Raw genomic sequence first — 13,314 nt, forward strand, 5'->3', positions numbered from 1 at the left:
CTTGTTTTTGAAAACAGATCAAAATGTTGCTAAAAACCATGTACTAGCTTAGTGATGCATAAGAATGATTAAAACAGCCTCAAAATCACAAGTTGGCCAGGTGTAGTGGTTCACATCTATAGTCTCAACACTTTGGGAGGCCAAGGCAGGAGGATCACAAGAGGCCAGGAGTTCAAGACCAGCCTGGGCACATAATGAGACCCTGTCTTTACAAAAAATTTAAAAATTAGCTAGATATGGTGGTGTGTACCTGTAGTCCTAGCTACTTGGGAGGCTGAGGCAGGAGGATCACTTGAGCCTAGGAGTTTGAGGCTGTAGTGAGCCGTGATTGCACTGCTAGACTTTAGCCTGGGTGACAGGGTGAGAATCTATCTCAAAAAACAAACAAACAAACAAAACCCTCTCCCCCCACACACACACGTTTCTCACAAATCTTTATGTTTACTACCTCAAAATTTCTCCCTCCCACTCAGAAAATCTTTCATCCCATTTCATTCTGATCCCTGTTTTGCTTTGCTCTCCTTAGCATTTTTATATTCTTAATTACCTTCATATCATTTACATGTGCTAAAATATTAGTAACTATCTTTAATCAATCAAATTTTTATCTCTGCAACAGATTGCAAGTTCATCAGAAGCATCATTTTCCTGATGCTTTTGCTATTTCAATGCTAAACCAACTCATCTGTAAAATGAACATGATACCACATGAAAATAAATGATAATTGTGATAGAGCATTGCAAAGTATAAAATACAGTATGCCTGGTTCAAGCTGGTGTTTGAAAAATAAATAACATACAATATGACTCTTGGTCATAAAGGTTTGAAGCATTAGTAGATCTGTGTTCTCAAAAATAACTTCCTGTGAAGCATTAGTAGATCTGTGTTCTCAAAAATAACTTCCTGCCAGGCATGGTAGCTCATGCCTGTAATCCCAGTACTTTGGGAGGCTGAGGCAGGAGGACTGCTTGAGGCAACAGCCTGGCAACATGAGACTCTGTTTCTACAAAATAAAAAAATTAGCTGGGTGTGGTAGTATGTGCCTGTAGTCCCAGATACTCAGAAGGCTGTGGTGGGAGGATCACTTGAGCCCAGCAGGTTGAGGCTGTAGTGAGCTGTGACTACGTCACTGAACTCTAGCCTGGGTGACAGAGTGAGACTCTGTCTCAAATAATAGTAATAATAATAATAACAACTTCCTGCCTTAGTTTTTGCAATTGTGATCCACCTTATGAGTTCATAAGTACTTCCACGCTCATCATGGAAATAAATACGGTCATAATTTTACTTTTTACTAAGACCAAAGGGTAAAGTCAAAGAAAAACAGTATTGAAAATAATCCCAGTGGATTTCTTCAGGCATACTCCACTCTCAGGGCCCCTTTGTGAAACACACCTGCTCATCAACTTTGCGCTGCAGCTGCATGATCTTGTTCTCCATGCCGATGTGCAGCTTCTTATAGCGCTCCACTGAGCGAGCCTCAATTTTGAGCTTCTTTAGCTCACGCTTGGCCATCATCCGCCGGAAGCAGCACTGAAGGTAGATGATGGCACGCATGCTCCTCTTGTAGTGTGTGCGGGCCAGCCAGCCCCGGACTCGCTTCTGAATGATGACTGCTTTGTGCTCACGGAGTATCTGCGAAAGAGGATAATGGCAAGCAATGTCAAGACCCTGGACTACACTCATGATTATCAATCTATGTTGGGCTGAAAATCCATACATTACCTAGAGGAAAAGACACAAAAGTTGAATTGACAATGTACTATGTAGATTATACATATCACAGATACATGGAGGCCACAAAATTATTTTTAAAAGTGATTTGAAAAGTGGACTTTAGAAGGTGATTTCAGAAACATACATAAAAATGTGTCATCTACACATATTATGTGCATAATTCTAAGCAGAATATAGACTTACTTGGAAGCTGTCTAAATAAAAAGCACCAGATTACCAAAAGAAAAACAACTATAAAAAGAAAGAAAAAATACATTAGGTTTCTTATTAATGTATGATTTCTGTTGGCAACAGATGATCCTCTATAAAATTAACAGAATCAGGCATCCCGTAAACTACGTGCTACTAAAATAAGAGATATCCCTACCACTCTGACTGCTGATACCACCCCACTATGCATTATTAGGCCCGTGCATGAGGACATGGGGTACGGGCAGCAAACTGTCTGTGGAGGCCAACACTTGGGGTACTAAGAAGTTTGTACTGATTTATTGATTTTTTTTTTTTAGAAACTAAAAGATGACACTCTTGTTTACCACATTTGAGGAATACCATTCTAGTGAGGATTTTCCATTGCTATTTCAAATGTAGTAAGGATCCACACTTTTGGGATTCAAAGGTAGGAGGGATGGGGCTTTAAAACGAAAGGTAAAAGTAACAAGATGTGAAACAAACTAATCTTACTTTTGATTTTATGTCACATTTCCTAAAAAAAAAACATGATATTTCCCTAAACTTATAAACAAACAAAAGTTTGCCTTATTAGATGAATTTGTTGTCACTAAAGAGCACCAAACAGACACCGTGTAAACATTTTCTAGGAAAGATGGAGAAGAAATTCTTGAATTTTAAGAAGAGGTAGCCAGGCGCAGTGACTCAGGCCTGTAATCCCAGCACTTGGGGAGGCCAAGGCAGGTGGTTCACATGAGGTCAGAAGTTTGAGACCAGCCTGGCCAACATGGTGAAACCCCGTCTCTACTAAAAATACAAAAATTAGCTGGGCATAGTGGCGGGCATCTGTAATCCCAGCTACTCAGGAGGCTGAGGCAGGATAATAGCTTGAACCCAGGAGGCGGAGATTGCAGTAAACCGAGATTGTGCCATTGTACTTCAGCATGGGCAACGAGAGTGAAAAACTCCGTCTCAAAAAAAAAAAAAGAGAGAGAGAAAAGAAAAAGTAAACTAGAAAAATCTGGCATCTATAGATTTTTATGTTTATAATTTTATGAAGTAACTCTTGTATGATATAAATGATATTTAAATATTATATACTTAAATACTTGTTGGTGATTATTACAAATGGACACAATGTACCGCCTATCAAATTCTTTTTTTTTTTTTTGAGACGGAGTTTCATTCTTGTTGCCCAGGCTGGAATGCAATGGCACAATCTTGGCTCACTGCAACCTCCACCTCCCAGGTTCAAGCGATTCTCCTGCCTCAGCCTCCCGAGTAACTGGGATTATAAGCCTGTGCCACCACGGCCTGCTAATTTTGTATTGTTAGTAGAGACAGGGTTTCATCATGTTGGTCAGGCTGGTCTCAAACTCCTGACCTCAGATGATCCACCTGCCTCAGCCTCTCAAAGTGCTGGGATTAGAGACGTGAGCCACCGTGCCTGGCCCTATCAAACTCTTAAAATGTAAAAACCTCTGAAAGCATCTATCCACATATATAGCAGTTTAATAAGATCATTAAAAGAATAGTTACTATTTTTAGGTTACTGTACTTGAAAAAAACAATGACTAAAATGTGCCATCCTAGAAGATACATTTAAGAAATAAGTGGTTAACTTTAAACCATCAAATACAAAATGAACACAGTTGTTCAGGAGATCTGAGTAGTATCTTCGGCCCCCTCAAGCCTGCCTTCTGTGGCTGTTTTCCTAATGCTAAGGTAGCCTTCAGTTTTCCTTCAGTGTAGCCACTGCATCACACTGCACTGAGGTTGGGAGTTCTGAACGTTCACTGAACATCACAGTTCGGAGGGAGGTCTTTGTCTTATCCGGGTGAGTAAGGAGCAACTGGATGAGTCTCAGTGATGGCAAATTAAAGACTTTCAAACTCAAGCAGCACACAGTGGCAAAACTATTAAGGCTATTTTTCCTGTTCCATTTGCTTCTCCCATGTAACTTTGGACATTGGTCCATTTTTGTAATTTTAGTCAAATGGAAACAGCATTTAATCAGAGCTTCCATTTTCAATCTCACTTTCATCATGAGTGAGAGAAATTAATCAACACCTGTACTCTCTTTAAGACCCTCCCCCCCCAAATCTCATGAAGGGGAACCTTGGACCTGAAATACAGCTAGAAGGAGCACTAATGTGATGGCTGTTGGCTTACATGTGAGCAAGCCTCTACGCTGCCACCTTCCACCCTATCCAGTCACAGTGGGAGCCTAAGCTGGCTGGAGGCTGCCACTGCTAAACCAGTGGCCTCAAAGCCCAGCTCAGATGTTCCTAAGGAGAGTAGTGAGGAACACAGGAAGGTAACTAGTCTGGTGTATCCGAAAAGCAACTTCAAACCTCTTTCCTCCCTAAAATCTCACGCTCATATAGAAAGAGCATGAGACTACATAAAGGAGGGGTGAGCAGAAAGATCAGGGGTAGCTATCTTCAAAACACAGCTATTAAATACACTCATTCAAGCCTCACCAGTTTTGAATTTTTTGTTGTCTAAAATCACTTCAAATAAAAGAAGAAAAATAAATAAATAGGGCCTAGGTTACACCCATATACTGCCTGTGCTTAGAGACCCAAATCACCCCATTAATGCTCCTTCTAATGGTGATGTCCATAGAGCTCTAATATCCAGGCTTGTATTTCTCGCTTATTTGAAATATACCCTCTATAGGATAGACTCCAAACCTTGCCAAAACGAAAGAGATAAAAATCGTTCATCAATAGTCACAGGTGACAATTAAGACTACTCTGGTGACCCCATTAATTATTGCTAGATGTAAGATTATTTGTCAAAAACTTTTGGAGCATCGTATCTGTCAATACAATTTTAACCACATTAATGTTATAATTTGCCTCCTCTTCACCATGGTAAATTCTTCCAAGGTTGTCTCATTCTTGGAATAACCTTTAATCTGTTTGTCATATATTCTATCTATTCAAAGTTCTCTGTAGTCATCTGAATAGTGGGCCCCAAGGAAATTAGGTGCTAATCCCTGGAACCTGCAAACGTTAACTTATTCAGAAAAAGGGCCTTTGCAGATGTGATTAGGTTAAGGGTCTTCAGATGGGAAGATTATCCTGGATCACATGGGTGGAACCTAAATGCTATCATAATTATTCTTATAAGAGGCAGATAGGAGAAGTCAAGTCAGATATACAGAAGAGAAAATGCTGTGAAAACAGAGGCTGAGACTGGACTGATGTGGCTACAAGCACAGGAATGCTGGCAGCCACCAGAAGCTGCAAGAGGCAAGGAATGGATTCTCCCCTGGAGCTTCTGGAGGGAAAGCAGCCTGCTGACAACTTGATTTTGTCCCAGTGATAATGATTTTGGACTTTTGGTCTCCTGAACTCTGAGAGAATTAATTTCGGTTGTTTTAAGGTAACAAGTTTGTGATAATTTATTATAGCAGCTACAGTAAACTAACATACTTTTTTTTCAAATTATATAAACAAAGAGAAAGGAGGAGGTAAAATTTTCCATTGTTTTGTTAATAACTATATGTGATTAGTATTTTAAAATGCATTGAAGGCTGGGCATGTGCACAGTGGCTCACACCTGTAATCTCAGCACTTTGGGAGGCCACGGTGGGAGGACTGCTTGAGGCCAGGAGTTTGAGGCTGCAGTGTACTATGACTGCACCACTGCACCCCAGCCAGGGTGACAGAGTGAGATCCTATTTCTAAAAAAGAATTTTTAAAAATAAATAAATATGCATTTCAATAGCTGGTTGTCCCCATACAGTTCCTACCCTCATTGTAGCCCCTGTGGTACTCTGTACAGATGTGGAATTTGGTTAATGCTAATAGAATGAATAAACAAAGTTGAAAATAATGCCTCACCTTGCGATACCTATTTCTGGCCAAGAAGCCTCGCAAGTAAGACTGAAGAACGATAGTGGCAGCTCGTCTAATCTTGTACCTCCTGCGGACCACATACATGCGCCAGTACTTTTGAATGATGGTTGCTGCCTTGGTTCTGCGCAGAAACTTAGCATAGCTGGCCAAAGAAAATAATATTATGTTGTCAGTAATCAGAAAAAAATGCAGGAATACATGTTAGAGAAACTTAAAGAGTGTTACTGTTTTAGGCATAAATAGTACCTCCATTGTGTTACTCTAATAATGTGCATGCTAAGTCAACATTTACATTTACTTACATTTATATAGCAATTTATAGTTTCCCAAAGTATTTTTGCATTTATTATCTCATTTGAGCCCTCCCTAACTCTGAAAAGTAGGATGGCCCACATTGCCAGATTTTACAAGAAAGCAAAATGCACAAAAGTTCATTCTTTCCACAACAGGACCCATTTACCCAGGCCATGCCTCTTTACAGAACAGACAGACATACACAGTAGTCTCATACTTGGTTATCACCAGCTTTCTTGGATCTAGCCATTATTAATCTACCATATTTTTCCTGAATTTGTTAGGCTGTAAGCTCATGATTAATTCATTTCTACTTGTACTTCTCAATTAAAATTAACCTAATAAGAATCACACTAAAGTGTAATTCTCTTCCAGACCCTCTCAGTTAATTGCTCCCAAAAATCATTCAATGAAGTCATTATTAACTAGCTTATATTCATGACTGTTTTAACTGATATATGATTTCCTCAAGCCCAATATGAAAGTATCAAAAATAAAAATTTTGAGGACATAAGTAAGCAGCAGTTTGTAAACGTTTTGAGGATAAATCTGAACCATTCATAAGGCTGAGTGAAATTTTATTCTATTTAGCTGTCCTATGAGTTAATTTGTTGTCCCTTGGAACTAAGAAAAGGTGAGGTGTTATCTTTTCAGGTACGGTGACCACTCAAAACTGTCCTCAGTTGGACAGTGAATTAGACGGGCACTCTAATCTGTCCCCAGGAGACCTACCATCGGGCCTGGTAGCCCCGCACGTATCTCTGCACAGTGATGGCTGCCTTCCGCATGCGTAGATACTTCTTTCTCAGCAGCCACCCTCGGATGGTCTTCTGGATCCGGATGCAGGCAGCCCTCAGTTTGTCAGCTCTCAATTTTTCTAGATAGGCCACTTGACCGGCACGGAAAAAGATCTTTGTCTTACCAAACTGGTATTTGTCCTTGTCCTATTTTTGGAAGAAATTGTATATTCAGAAATAATAATCATATAAATGAAATTTAAAAGAAAAGATGTCTAAAAGCAGAATCAGTAAAGGAATGAATCTATTAGCTAAAACTTGGGCTACATCACAATTAACTAATGGAGCCAGATTTTTAATCCTATGCAAGTTGAGCAAATAAAAGGGATTTTAAGAAAAACTGCAGTTTAAGAGTTATTTTCCAGAATTATTCTACCTGGAATTATTATCTGAGGCCCAAAACTTGGTTGTGGGTTATAGGCAGTTATTATTTGCTTGTTTGTGTTTTAAACATCTCAAGGAAATGGAGATGCTGACTCTCTCTGACTGACCCAGGTTGTAAGGATTACAGCGGGCTGTATATTCCATGACAAGCTGAAGGGACAAAAACACCAGTGTGAAGAATAAGGCAGGAAGAAACGTATATGAAATAAAATTCAAAAACCAAAAACCAAAATCCTTGGGTATTCATATTGAGTTATGTTTCTAAACAGTTATGTCTTGGCTTTATCAACAATATCTGAAAACTAACAAAACCCCATAAATATGTTTAAAATCCTACAAATTGGCCGGACGTAGTGGCTCACGCGTGTAATCTTAGCACTTTGGGAGGTCAAGGCGGGCGGATCATGAGGTCAGGAGATCAAGAACATCCTGGCCAACATCGCGAAACCCTGTCTCTATTAAAATATAAAAAATTAGCTGGGCATGGTGGCATGCACCTGTATTCCCAACTATTTGGGAGGCTGAGGCAGGGGAATCGCTTGAACCCAGGAGGTGGAGGTTGCAGTGAGCCGAGATCGCGCCACTGCACTCCAGCCTAGCAACAGAGCAAGAATCCGTCTCAAAAAAAAAAAAAAAAATCCTTTCAAACTCCTTTTACAAAAATATAATCATTTATATTACATTGTGATTCACCTTATCTAGAAGTATGCAAATCATTAACCATTCTTGCATCAAAGAATGGAATTTATATATAAGAATCATTACTGTGATCTGAAATTCTTTTTCTTTTTGAGACAAGTCTTGCTCTGTCTCCCAAGCTGGAGTACAGTGCTGTGATCTCGGCTCACTGCAGCCTCTGCCTTCTGGGTTCAAGTGATACTCCTGCCTCATCCTCCTGAGTAGCTGGGATCACAGGTGAGCACCACCACGTCCAGCTAATTTTTGTATTTTTAGTGGAGACAGGGTTTCACCATATTGGCCAGGGTGGCCTCGAACGCTGAGCCTCAAGCAGTCCGCCTGCCTCGGCCTCCCAAAGTGCTGGGATTAAGGGCGTGAGCCACCATGCTTGGCCATGTGATCTGAAAGTCTAAGGGAAAACAGAGAAAATCATTTTTCCCTATGAGTAAATATCTCGTATTATCTCATACATGAAACCAAAAAATCAGAAACATCCACATATATCTAAAAAATCTACAATTATTTCAATTTAAACCAAGAAAGTTTACATAGGAACCCTAGATAGAAAAGTGGTCCTTACTCCCATCCCGCTTCACACCTCACACCAACGCTGCCTCCATCTTTCAGCCTTCTCTGCCTAAATTCCCACAAAGCCCTGATCCAGGCCTGAAATGGCCTGGGTGAGAGGACCACGAATAGGCCTGTTCCTACTTTCTGCTCTACATTCCCACCTGAACACAGGTTAGAAGGGGATTGGGCAGGCTGGGCGCAGTGGCTCACACCTATAATCCCAGCACTTTGGGAGGCTGAGGTGGGCGGATCATGAGGTCAGGAGTTTAAGACCAGCCTGGCCAACATGGTAAAACCCTGTTCCTACTAAAAATACAAAAATTAACCGGGTGTGGTGGTGTGCACCTATAATCCCAGCTACTGGGGAGGCTGAGGTAGGAAAATGGCTTGAACCCACAAGGCGGAGGTTGCAGTGAGCCGAGATCGTGCCACTGTACTCCAGCCTGGGTGAAAGAGCAAGACTCTGTCTCAAAAAAAAAAAAAAAAAGAAAGGAATTGGGGCAAACTCAAAAAGCCCCAGTTTAAAAAAAAAAAAAAAAAAAAAAGCATTACTGAGGAAGTGGCCTTAGCTCTTTCAAGGAAAAAATACTATTAACAAAAAAAGGGCATCACATTTAGTTCACAGCTAGCAATTATGATCAATTAGCTCAAAGTGAGGTACTCCATCTAGGATAGTGTTAACCAAGTGAAAATATTATTTTAAAAACCTTTCATGAATCTTTAATTCTCTAAGACCAAGATCAGTAGTTCTCAAAATGTAGTCCTCAGGCAGCATCGGCATCACCCGGAAATGCAAATTCTTGGGCCCAACCTCAGACCTACTGAATCAGAAATTCTGATGGCGGGGCCCAGTAATCTGTATTTTAACAAGCATTCCAGGTCACAGTAAAGTTGGAGAACTCTTTAGCCTGGCCTGCAAGACTCTCTGTAACACCAACCTACATTTCCTAACCATTCCTCTACTGTCCCATACACAAATCTCACACTGCAAAAAAATGTTTTCTGAGCAAACCCTATGCTTACCCTGCTTCTTACTCCCTCTTATAATATTCTCCTTCCATTTTTGCATAACCTTACCCATTCTCAGGGCCTGACTCAAAACACACCTCTTTCATGAAATCTCTCCTTCCCATAGCTGGATGTCGCTTTGTCATCCCCTGATTTCTTGTTCCACTCATTCAGCATTTGATATAGACACTATGGTTAAATATTATACTCGTCTTTAAAAAGTATTACTTTCCAAGTAAGACTATATTACCTGAGAACAAGACTTATTTTTTCTTAATCACACAGTATTTGGCCTGGTGTCTTCTAGAAGTAAGTACTAGGTACATTTTTATCAATAATAAGCTGTCTAAGAAGAATGTGTCTCAAGTGTGGGTCCAGGCCTCACAGCTCTGCCTCCTGACGGTGGATCATCATCCTCACTAGTTCCAGCATCCTCAACACAGTAGCATGCCCCTCTCTGATCCCACCCCGAAATGATCTGGATTAGTAAAATGTTATACAAAAGTTCCTGGGGCTTTCCAAGGTCAGAACCACAAGGCTTTCTGCTCAGACGACGGTAAGCGAAATCTTTCTCACCAGTATCAGTTTCTCTAACACATTCTTGCATGTTTGCTTTCTGTCACTCAGCACATCTTTCTGCTTCATTAGGACACGGTAGCGGCTGAAAAATTCTTGGTAAGTCCACCTATTAAAAGAAAACCATCTGAGTTTACTTAAAGAACTAGGATCTTCTCCCATTAGGATCCCTTACATCTGAAAAATGCCAGGCTCACCGTGAGGGGAAGCCGGCCGCACTGATTCGGATGGTTTCCAGGACACCACATGCTCTCAGCTGCTGCACTGCCCTCTTCTCATCAAACCTACACATAAAAATCAAAGCTGTTAGTCCACAAAGAACCTGGCTGGTGGCCACAAATTACTCTCCTCAGTCAGGATGTAAATTCTTTTTTTTTTAATTTTTTGAGACGGAGTCTCGCTCTGTCGCCCAGGTTGGAGTGCAGTGGCGCAATCTCGGCTCACTGCAAGCTCCGCCTCCCGGGTTCACGCCATTCTCCTGCCTCAGCCTCTCCGAGTAGCTGGGACTACAGGCGCCCGCCACCACGCCCGGCTAATTTTTTGTATTCTTAATAGAGACGGGGTTTCACCGTGGTCTCGATCTCCTGACCTCGTGATCCGCCCGCCTCGGCCTCCCAAAGTGCTGGGATTACAAGCATGAGCCACCGCGCCCGGCCTAGGATGTAAATTCTTTTGTAAAAGCCAAATGGGCCGGGCGCCCACACTTGGAGGCCGAGGCGGGCGGATCACGGGGTAAGAGATCAAACCACATGACACCCCTCTCTACTAAAAAAAAAAAAAAAAAAAAGCCAAATGGATAAATCAGAAAAGAAAGCTTTCAGAAGCTGGAGCAATGATCAAAATGGAAAACTATGAGAGAATGGGGAGGAGACGATAAGCAGTAAAAATAAAAAGCTGTAAACATTACCTGCAACTCAAACCACAAACTCATAAGAGTTTGCTGGGTGCGGTAGCTCACACCTATAATCCCAGAATTTTGGGAGGCCCAGGAGGGTAGATCATCTGAGGTCAGGAGTTCAAGACCAGCCTGGCCAACATGGTGAAACCCCATCTCTATGAAAAACAGAAAAATTAGCCGAGCATGGTGGCATACCCCTGTAATCCCAGCTACTCGGGAGGCTGAGGCAGGAAAATCACTTGAACCCGGGAGGTGGAGGTTGCAGTGAGGCAAGATCGCGCCACTGCACTCCAGCCTGGACGACAGAGTGAGATTTTGTCTCAACAACAACAAAAAGAAAGTCCACTGAGCACATTTAAAACAACACAACATGGCTGGGCGCAGTGGCTCACGCCTGTAATCCTAGCACTTTACGAGGCCAAGGCAGGCGGATCACGAGGTCAGCAGTTTGAGACCAGCCTGGCCAACATGGTGAAACCCCGTCTCTATGAAAAATACAAAAATTAGCCAGGCATGGTGGCAGGCGCCTGTAATCCCAGCTACTCCAGAGGCTGAGGCAAGAAGATCGCTTGAACCCGTGAGGCGGAGAGGTTGCAGTGAGCCGAGACCGCACCATTGCATTCCAGCTTTGGTGACATGGCGAGACTCCGTCTAAAAAACAACAACAGCAACAACACAACACTCCTTTGCACTTTGCCCATACTCATTTCATGGCATGGCCTGACAAGAAGCTCTCAGAAGTCATTAGCTCAGTAAACAGAGCTCCCCTGGAATAAAGACTGGTCAACCCTGGAGATTTCTCTAACAGGAAGCACAAATTAAATATGCCCCATATGGTTATATTTTTTTAAAAATTACTACTGTTCTAAACATAGTGTCCACATCAATGAACAAGATTTTTGTTTTGTATTACATTTTGTATTTATTTCACTCTAGGCAAATGGCATCTTCAAGTTAAACTGGCACTGAAGAGGAAGTAGAAAGGTTTCCCTTCGGGCAAATGATTGCTCCTGTGACTCCCATAGTTAAGCTCTGAGCGATCCATCCGGGCCTCCCCTGTGCTATCTTCTCAGGTGTTCTGTTGGTGTGGAAGATGAGGTTGGTTGATAAAAGGTCATGGTCCTGAGAGCTGTCCAGGACAGAGGCCCCAGTGTAGCAGCTTCTTCCTGCTTCCCACTTCTTCCAGGAAGGACTTCTTGGTGATGAGGCAGAGAGAAAGACAGCAGTCCTTCAGAACTGCGCTCCAGTCTAAGGCAGAATCTCCAGACAGCAGGACTGGCACGGAGGCAGGGAAAAGGGCACTCATACACTGTGGAGGGGGTGAGGGGTGGGAGCTCTTACAACCTTTGTAAGTGTGCCTGGTCTTTGACCTATAAATTCCACTTCTAGAGTCACATTATCCCAGTGAGATAATCAGACAAATACACAAAAATGTTTGGCACAGGATGTTTATTATAGCATTGTTGGAACAACTTAAATGGCCATCAGTAGGAACTAATTTAAATAAATGATACTATGTCTATACAATGGGATACTCTGTAGCCATTATAGGATTATGTGACTTTTTATTTACCAAAAGGGAAAGTGTTCACAATCTATCAAGTTAAAAGTAAAGACTAAACAGCAATCATAGCACAATGCCCCTCCTTTTGTGTGTGTGTGTGTCTCTCTCTCACACACACACACATACACACACACACACACACACAGAGCATGGAGGGAAGAGAAGGTGGTTAATCAAGAACGACGTATGACAGTTAATACCAGTTATCTCTCTGGGTATGATGGATGCTTTTTCTTTTTTCTTTTTTTGAGACGAAGTCTTGCTCTTGTCTCCCAGGATAGAGTGCAGTGGCGCGATCTCGGCTCACTGCAACCACAGCCTCCCAGGTTCAAGCGATTCTCCTGCCTCAGCCTCCCGAGTAGCTGGGATTACAGGTGCCCGCCACTACACCTCGCTAATTTTTGTACTTTTAGTAGAGACAGGGTTTCACCATGTTGGCCAGGCTGGTCTCAAACTCCTGACCTCAGGTGATCCACCCACCTCGGCCTCCCCAAGTGCTGGGATTACAGGTGTGAGCCACTGCACCTGGCTGATGGATGCTTTTTCATTTATTTTTATACTATTCTGTATTTCCTGAAAACTGTCTTTACAATGTACATGTATTACTTTTAAAATCAGAAAAATAGGCTGGGCATGGTGGCTCATGCCTGTAATCCCATTGGGAGGCCGAGGGGGGACGGATCACGAAGTCAGGAGTTCAAGACCAGCCTGGCCAAGATGATGAAACCCTGTCTCTACTGAAAATACAAAATTAGTTGGGCATGATG

At 42.0% G+C, this 13,314-nt stretch overlaps 1 protein-coding gene across 2 annotated transcripts in view; it reads right to left on the reverse strand.

Moving 5' to 3' along the window:
• MYO5A (myosin VA) overlaps nt 1-13,314 on the reverse strand; it is a 223,721-nt gene that overhangs the window by 57,928 nt on the left and 152,479 nt on the right. For both annotated transcript variants that reach the window (XM_058427106.1, XM_032174208.2), the window contains exons 17-21: nt 10,283-10,369; nt 10,086-10,194; nt 6,805-7,016; nt 5,764-5,920; nt 1,397-1,636 (exon numbers count right to left, since the gene is read on the reverse strand). In XM_058427106.1, coding sequence (XP_058283089.1) covers nt 1,397-1,636; nt 5,764-5,920; nt 6,805-7,016; nt 10,086-10,194; nt 10,283-10,369 — 805 coding nt within the window. The remainder of the gene's footprint in view (nt 1-1,396; nt 1,637-5,763; nt 5,921-6,804; nt 7,017-10,085; nt 10,195-10,282; nt 10,370-13,314) is intronic.

Source organism: Hylobates moloch, unplaced genomic scaffold (assembly GCF_009828535.3).
Source record: "Hylobates moloch isolate HMO894 unplaced genomic scaffold, HMol_V3 SCAFFOLD_14, whole genome shotgun sequence".
Lineage (NCBI taxonomy): Eukaryota > Metazoa > Chordata > Mammalia > Primates > Hylobatidae > Hylobates > Hylobates moloch.